Source organism: Amphiprion ocellaris, chromosome 6 (genome assembly GCF_022539595.1).
Source record: "Amphiprion ocellaris isolate individual 3 ecotype Okinawa chromosome 6, ASM2253959v1, whole genome shotgun sequence".
NCBI lineage: Eukaryota > Metazoa > Chordata > Actinopteri > Pomacentridae > Amphiprion > Amphiprion ocellaris.
The window spans coordinates 651,873-660,995 of NC_072771.1; the positions used below are offsets into that span (position 1 = coordinate 651,873).

Here is a 9,123-nt window from a genome sequence, read left to right on the forward strand (position 1 = left end):
CTTAATTTATTGAATTTTGGTGGTCGGGGGACAGACACAGTCTCAATAAAGCTAACTGAATTACTGGAGGGTGACAGCTGAGAGGAAACTGCAGAGAGGTGTGGAAGACTACAACTCTGCATCCTGGTCTGAACTCTGGGTTGTCATGCTTTAGGAGTTCTAATAAAATCAGCCATATTTCTAGAAATGAGAGCTGCACCAGCCAAAGTGGGATGGATGCCATCTCTCCTAATCAGACCAGGTTTTCCCCAGAAAGAGCTCCAATTGTCTATAAAGCCAACGTCATTTGCAGTGCACCACGTAGACATCCAGCGGCGAAACGATGACATACGGCTAAACATATCATCGCTGGTCAGATCAGGCAGGGGTCCAGAGGAAACTACGGAGTCCGACATGGTTTTGGCAAAGTTACACACCGATGCCACACTAACTTTGGTGACCTCCGATTGGCGTAACCGGGTGTCATTAACGCCGACCTGAATAACAATCTTACTGTATTTACGATTATCTTTAGCCAGCAGTTTTAAATTTGCTTCTATGTCGCCCGCTCTGGCCCCTGGGAGGCATTTTACTATGGTCGCTGGTGTCGCTAGCTTCACGTTTCTGACTACGGAGCTGCCAATGATCAGAGTTGGTTTCTCAGCGGGTGTGTCATTGAGTGGGGAAAAACGATTAGAAACGTGAAGCGGTTTGTGGTGTGCCGGGACAGCGGGCTTGAGCTTAGGACTACGTTTCCTACGAACTGTCACCCAGCTACCCTGACTTCCTGGCTGCTCGGGAGCTGCTAGGGGATGGCTAGCAGAAGCTACACTAGCAGCTATGCTATTGCGGTTCGCACCGGCTAAGGGGGCCTGGCTAACACCTAGCGGGGTGTTTTCCATGGTGCGGAGCCGCACTTCCAATTCAGAGAGCCTCGCCTCCAAAGCTACAAACAGACTGCATTTATTACAGGTATCGTTATCACTAAAGGAGGCAGAGGAGTAACTAAACATGTGACACACTGAGCAGGAAAGAGAAGGAGAGGAAGAGGGAGAAGCCATGCTAACTGCTAAGTGCTAGGCTAGCGGACAGAGATAACAGATTAACTTAGAATTAAGTACTGAGAAGGTGCTTGAAGTAAACGAGTGTATGTTACGATTCTATATATATATATATATATATATATATATATATATATATATATATATATATATAGATATATAGATATATATATATATATATATATATATAGATAGATAGATAGATAGATAGATAGATAGATAGATAGATAGATAGATATATGTATATAACTTTTAAGGGAAACTTTTAAGGAATTATTGAAATTTTCTTCTTGAAGGTTTTGCATATTTTCTGAAATTTGTGGATTTTTTTGCTGAATTTTGGGATTTTTTCAGACAAGGAAACAATATGTTTTGGTGCCCGTAAATGAGGACAACTGGAGGGTTAAATCTGGTTTTATCAGATCCTAGAGACAAGTTTTTACTTTTACACAGATATTAATTATTTATTACTACATCACTGTTTACAAAATGATCACAAAGTGGAGCAAAAACCCCACAAAAACACAAAATGACCAGAAACAGACAAAAGAACACCTGCGACACATAACAAAAGTGTATTATGATTATTATTATATTGTGTATTATATGTATTGGGTTGTGTTTCTTGTCATTTTCGAACTAAACATTCAGAGTTTGATGTTAGAAGTATTTTCTTCTTGTTTTTAACCAAGAATGACAGAATAAAGTGAATCTTTGTGGGGTTTTTTTTAGTGTTGGTTTAATAAAACAAATCGTCTGAATTTATTTTCACTTGTTTATATTTTAAAGACCACACTAATAATTAATGAACAGAGAAGATGATTGAAAAAGAAAGTAAATATATGTATATGTTTTAAAATATTTGATTTAAACAACCAGAGAGAAAATGACTGAACCCTATAATAATGGTGACCTCCTCCGGTTGCCATGGTAACAGCTTTAAGGGGGCTTTCCTCTTTGTTTTTGTTTATTTATTGACTGTATTTTCGTGCATCGGTGTGTGAACCGTGGAGTCGCTCCTGTCACTTGAGACGATCTTTGTCAAACTGAGAGTGACGTGTCGATGTGACCGCCGTGATGCATTCAAGGTCTCGGAGATCTAAAAGTGAGGCTTTGACGTGGATCATTTCCATGAGAAACAGAGAAACTTGCAAATAAAAACACAGAGATGAACTCAGAACGATCAGCTTCAGTCAAACTGCAGCAAACGGAGCTGAAATTAGAGAGACAAATCCAGAGTTTCCTGTAAAACAGCTGAAAAGAAAAGCCACTTCCGGGAGAAGACAAAAGGCAGCTTTCAAATTAAATCTAATAAATATATTCACCCAAAAGTGCTGAATGCAGAGCAGAACGTACAAATATGCTTCCACTGTCAGAGCTGCAGAGAACAAAATCTGGTTTTGTTAAATATTAACTCTGAACTGTGCAGTAAAAATAGACAAACAAAAATAGGACAGACGTGATTTTAAAGATCAGTTTTTATCAGATCCCATAACCTTCTTTTATTTTCCACTCAGTCCGTGAACGCCTCAAGGATCTCTGCCGCCCCCTGCAGGTCCACAGGGGAAGTAACGGACTAGATTTACTCAAGTAACGAACTCAGAGCTGCTTTACCAGAGTATTTTCAGACATAAACCCGGCAGCTTCCGGTTAGAAACTAAATAAAACGAATGATTTGGTTTTTAAATTCACACATTTGACATTTTGCTGCTTGGAAAAGTAACTGAGTACATTTATTCCGTTACTTTAAAACGTCATTAATTCACCAGTTTTCACAAATATTTTTCTCTCATCTTTTATATTCAACTCTTCTGGCCGCTGCGAGCTTCCGTACGGATGTCCTGTTTGCTTCTGCGGACGTTGAGCGTCCCGTTGCCATAGCAACCGGGTCAACTCGACACCGGAGGACCTAGAAACGGGTGAGTCACTTGGAGATGAACCTGAAATAAGTTTATTATCAGGAGCCAGTGGAAAACCCGTGATTTAGCATCAAACACCAGCTGTGTGCTGCGCCTGCGCAGTGTCACCCGTTTACTGCTTTAACAGAAGTATTCTGTTCGAGTAAAAGTACCAGTTACACGCAGTAAAAATACTCTGTTACAGTGAAAGTACCAGGAACATGCAATAGAAGAACTCTGTTGTAGTAAAAGTACCAGTAACATGCAGTAGAAGTACTCTGTTGTGGTAAAAGTACCAGGAACATGCAGTAGAAGTACTCTGTTACAGTAAAAGTACCAAGAACATGCACTAGAAGTACTCCGTTACAGTGAAAGTACCAGTAACATGCAGTAGAAGTACTCTGTTGTAGTAAAAGTAGCAGTAACATGCAGTAGAAGTACTCTGTTACAGTAAAAGTACCAGTAACATGCAGTAGAAGTACTCTGTTGTAGTAAAAGTACCAGGAACATGTAGCGATCGATCGACTTATTGATCAGAGTGAAGTCTTCACTGAATCCTGATTATTAATCAATTAGTTGATTAATTGACAGGTGATCGATGATGACGTTTTTAAAAGAAGTGTTTGTGTGAACAGAAGCTGCTTCATCGTCTTCATCGTCCCCATTGTCTTCATCATGTCGTCGCCCCGACTCGGTGTCGTCAGAGAATCCATGTTGACCAACCCGCTGCACATCAAGGTACCAGCACCACAACAACCAATAAACAACCATTATACAACCAATAAACAACCAACAAACAACAAACAAACAACCATTAAACAACCAATAAACAACCATTAAACAACCAATTAACAAACATTAAACAAACCAATAAACAACCATTAAACAAACCAATAAACAACCATTAAACAACCAATTAACAACCATTAAACAAACCAATAAACAACAAATAAACAACCGTTAAACAACCAATAAACAACCATTAAACAACCAATAAACAAACTAATAAAGAACCATTAAACAACCAATAAACAACCGTTAAACAACCATTAAACAACCAATAAACAACCATTTAACAATCAAGAACAAACCAGAAAACAACCATTAAACAACCAATAAACAACTATTAAACAACATATAAACAAACATAAAACCATTAAACAACCAATAACCAACCATTAAACAATCAATAAAAAAACAATAAACAACCATTAAACAACCAAATAACCATAAAACCAATAAAATGATGATGATAGTGGTGATGATGGTGATGGTGGTGATGACGATGATGGTGATGATGATGATGATGATGGTGATGGTGGTGATGATGATGATTATGATGATGATGATGATGATGATCATGGTGATGATGATGATGATGATGGTGTTGATGATGATGATGGCGATGATGATGGTGATGATGATGATGATGATGATGATGATGATGATAGTGATGGTGTTGATGATGATGATGGTAATGATGATGATGTGATGGTGATGGTGATGATGATGATGATCATGATGATGATCATGGTGATGATGATGATGATGATGATGATGATGATGATGGTGTTGATGATGATGGTGATGATGATGGTGATGATGATGATGATGATGATGATGATGATAGTGATGGTGTTGATGATGATGATGATGGTAATGATGATGATGTGATGGTGATGATGATGATGATGGGGATGATGATGGTGATGATGATGATGATGATGATGATGATTATGATGATGATGATAGTGATGATGGTGGTGATGATGATGGTTATGATGATGATGATGATGATGATGAAGATCCCTCCTGTCTCCAGGCTCCTCTGGGTCAGAGTAGGTCCAGGGGTCTGAGTGTTCCTGGTCCAGACTTTACTTTTGGAACCAGCAGCAGCTCACTCAAAGATGGAGGCGTGGCCGAAGGTAAGCCCCGCCAACTCTAACCATAGTAAAAACAGTAAACATCATGAACACTATGATGTCAGCATTAGCCTATAAACATCTGTTAGCATACAGACATCTGTTAGCATGTAGACATCTGTTAGCATTTAGACAGCTGTTAGCATTTAGACATGTTAGCATGAAGACAGCTGTTAGCATTTAGACAGCTGTTAGCATTTAGACATGTTAGCATGTAGACATATGTTAGCATGTAGACAGCGGTTAGCACGTAGACAGATGTTAGCATTTAGACAGCTATTAGCATTTAGACATATGTTAGCACATAAACATCTGTTGGCATATAGACAGCTGTTAGCATATAGACATCTGTTAGCATGTAGACAGCTGTTAGCATATAAAGAGCTGTGAGCATTTAGACAGCTGTTAGCATATAAAGAGCTGTTAGCATATAAAGAGCTGTTAGCATATAGACATCTGTTAGCATGTAGACAGCTGTTACCATATAAACAGCTGTTAGCATGTAGACAGCTGTTACCATATAAACAGCTGTTAGCATTTAGACATATGTAGCATATGAACATCTGTTAGCATATAGACAGCTGTTAGCATATAAACAGCTGTTAGCATATAGACATCTGTTAGCATTTAGACATATTTTAGCATATAAACAGCTTTTAGCCTATAAACATTTGTTAGCATATAGACATTTGTTAGCATATAAACATTTGTTAGCTTATAAACATCTGTTAGCATATAAACATCTGTTAGCATATAAACAGCTTTTAGCCTATAAACATTTGTTAGCATATAGACATTCGTTGGCATATAAACATTTGTTAGCTTATAAACATCTGTTAGCATATAAACATCTGTTAGCATGTAGACAGCTGTTACCATATAAACAGCTGTTAGCATTTAGACATATGTAGCATATGAACATCTGTTAGCATATAGACAGCTGTTAGCATATAAACAGCTGTTAGCATATAGACATCTGTTAGCATTTAGACATCTGTTAGCATGTAAACAGCTGTTAGCATATAAACAGCTGTTAGCATATAGACAGCTGTTAGCATTTAGACATGTTTTAGCATATAAACAGCTTTTAGCATATAAACATTTGTTAGCATATAGACACTTGTTAGCATATAAACATTTGTTAGCTTATAAACATCCTTTAGCATATAAACATCTGTTAGCATATAAACGTCTGTTAGCTTATAAACATCTGTTAGCATATAAACATCTATTAGCATATAAACATATGTTAGCATATAAACTGCTACATAAATTCTAAAAATGAATGTTGTTTTTATGTGACAATAATCCCTGTAGTCTAATAGTCTATGCTAATGCTACTCTTTCTGCACTAATCCTCAGTTTTTTATACCAGTGTTTGGATTTTAATGCTCATCTTTAGTTTTTGGGCTATTTTTTGATGCTAAACTGATAAGTAAATGCTCGGTTGTTTTCACACTGAACTTGTACACTAACAGTGTGCCGTTAGCTCACTTCTCTCTCTCTAAAGCTAATGATGTGTGGTCTATGTTAGCATCATTAGCTGCTATTTCTCTGGAACATGTGTGTAGTAGCTGCTAGCCAGAGCTGACATCATGAAGAAGATGTGTGGCGCTTTATGAAGTCATTTTAACCAAATTATTAAAACATTTTAATACGTTACGATGGAGGCGACTAATCAGGAAACTTGTTGTGGAATCGAAAGCTGCATATTTATAGCAAAAAAACAAAAATACACACAGAGCTTCAGTGATCGTACGGATCTGAACCAGACTGAGAAAAACATCCAGGCTTAAATTCAGGCTTAAACTCAGGCTTAAATTCAGGTTTAAACTCGAGCTTAAATTCAGGTTTAAATTCAGCATCATCCAGCTCATTTATTATGTCAATGATTGTCCTCACAGAGGTAGAAACGTAACGTCTCTCGGTATATGTCTGTTACTGTGGGTGTGTGTGTGTATGTCTGTTACTGTGTGTGTGTGTGTGTGTGTGTGTGTGTGTGTGTGTGTGTGCAGCAGCGGTCAGCTGTCAGAGTGTGTTTGTGTGAAGGAAACATGCCTTCAGGCAACAATCTCTGCTGTCACTCAAACACACACAGACACACTAAACTGAATACAAGGCTCCTCTGATCTGTCAATCACACACACACACACACACACACACACACACACACACACACTGGTCAGGTATCTGTGTGTTCTGAGGAGAACCTTCAGTAACAACGTTCTCCAGTTCTGTCCAGCTGGAAGGTTCCGTCCAGACCAGAGGGTTCTGTCCTGCGTCTGGACTTCGTGTCTCTGAACCGGGACGCCGTCCGGTCCGGTCTGGTCACCTCCAAAGAGATCAGTCAGTACCGGGCTCAGAGGGGCGGAGCCTCCACACAGAGCCCCGCCCCCAGACGCAGTGAGGGCGGGGCCTCGCGCCGTCCAGCACCGGTACCGGACATGACGTATGGAGTCCGAAACAGGTGAGAAGACCTGATTATTGATCATACATTAATCAGTGATTGGTCAGCGATCAATCACTGATTGGTCAATGATTGATCAGTGATTGGTCAGTGATTTTTCAGTGATTGATCCGTGATTGATCAGTGATTGATCAGTGATCGTGTGTCTCTCAGGCCGTCCTCTCCGCTGTCAGATCTTCTGTCTCATCAATATGGACGCAGCTGGTTGGACGAGCAGCTGAGCAGGAACCAGAACAGCATCACACACCAGGTGAGAACACACCTGCAGCTTCAGACATCCTGATTCATTGATCAGCTTTACCTCAAAACTGTTATTCTACCTGCATTTAAAAAACCTAAACCAGAACCTGGAGAACGAGAACCTTCCTCCTCCTAGTTCTGGTTCTCCAGGACTGACTCAGCTGAGACCAACATGGAAACATTCAGAGTTTCAGGTTTAACTGCAGGCAGTGTTTCTTCAGAGAGGAAAACCAGTAAAATAAACTAAGTAGTACCAGAGAACAGAGGAGCAGGTAGTTGGAGATCCATTCAGCATGGAGGAACATCTACAACTGGTGGTGGAACATCTACATCTGATGGTGGAACATCTACATCTGATGGTGGAACATCTACAGCTGATGGTGGAACATCTACAGCTGATGGAACATCTACAGCTGATGGTGAAACATCTACAGCTGATGGTGGAACATCTACAGCTGGTGGTGGAACATCTACAGCTGGTGGTGGAACATCTACAGCTGGTGGTGGAACACCTCTCTGTGCAGGTTAAACCAGGAGGAGCTGCAGAAACCAGAACCAGCCTGCTGAGGAGGAGCCAAGCTCTACCTGTCACACACTCACCTGTACAGCTGTCTCAGTTCACACAGGTAACACACACCTGCACAGGTAACACACACCTGCACAGGTAACATACCTGTATCCAGGTGAGTGGCTGGTGACAGGTGAGTTCTGCTCTGTGTCCAGGTGTCTCCAGCTCTGGACACCTTCAGGGACCCGGCTGCTCGTGGTTGGGCCTTCAGGCTCAGCGGGGGAACCGGACATCTCGCAGAACGTCAGAGGACAGACCAGACGGAACCGAGGACAGGAGAACCTCTGAGCACAAATAAAGAGTGATACCATCTAAATGTCTCCGTGATGTTCCTCAGAAACATGTGGTCAGTGTCACAGGTTCCTCAGAGTTCTACACTGGAACCTGTACTGTTCTGAGATGGTTCTTCAGACTGAGGAACCTCTTTGTTCACAGAAACGCGTCCAAACAGACTTTAAAATAAATAAATACAACTCTGTTGAAAATGGTTCTTCAAGAACTAGTGTTTGTTGAGGTTCTTTGGAACTGTTCTCTCTCTGTTCTTCAGCAACAAATGAGGGTGTCAGAGTCACAGAAGTAATCCAGTAAATGTACTTATTTACTTTCAGCTGCTGAATTAAGGTCAGAACTGAAGTAAAAAGAAAAGGAGACTGATGATGATGATGATGATGATGATGAAGATGATGATGACGATGAAGATGGTGATGATGATGAAGATGATGATGATGATGATGATGATGATGATGATTGTGATGATGGTGGTGATGATGAGGAGGAGGAGGAGCAGGCTTCATGTGTTTCTGTGTTTTTGTCTGAGCCTGAAACCAGCAGCTGATCGATCCGGATCGAGAACTTCTCACTTGGATTTTCTCTAATTCTACTTTAACAGGATAAAAATGACGTCAAACGAACGCCGTCATGTTGTTGTCAGATGTCCGGGTGTCATGTTTCCTCTCACCTGCTGCTTGAACTGACTCACCTGTCCAGA

The 9,123-nt window shown here is 40.3% G+C and overlaps 2 protein-coding genes across 2 annotated transcripts in view; one reads left to right on the top strand and one right to left on the bottom strand.

The window, feature by feature from the left end:
* qsox2 (quiescin Q6 sulfhydryl oxidase 2) overlaps window positions 1-8,258 on the bottom strand; it is a 31,004-nt gene extending 22,746 nt beyond the window's left edge. The window contains exon 1 of the mRNA XM_055011320.1: window positions 8,241-8,258. The gene's annotated coding sequence lies outside the window, so the exon portion shown is untranslated. The remainder of the gene's footprint in view (window positions 1-8,240) is intronic.
* On the top strand, window positions 1,317-8,449 carry cfap77 (cilia and flagella associated protein 77). Its single transcript, XM_023275252.3, has 7 exons — window positions 1,317-2,959; window positions 3,574-3,676; window positions 4,761-4,863; window positions 7,093-7,327; window positions 7,481-7,577; window positions 8,092-8,193; window positions 8,291-8,449. Exons 2-7 carry the CDS (start codon window positions 3,614-3,616, stop codon window positions 8,438-8,440), a joined length of 750 nt encoding a protein of 249 aa, XP_023131020.1. The 5' UTR covers window positions 1,317-2,959; window positions 3,574-3,613; the 3' UTR covers window positions 8,441-8,449.
* Window positions 8,450-9,123: the final 674 nt, after the last annotated feature.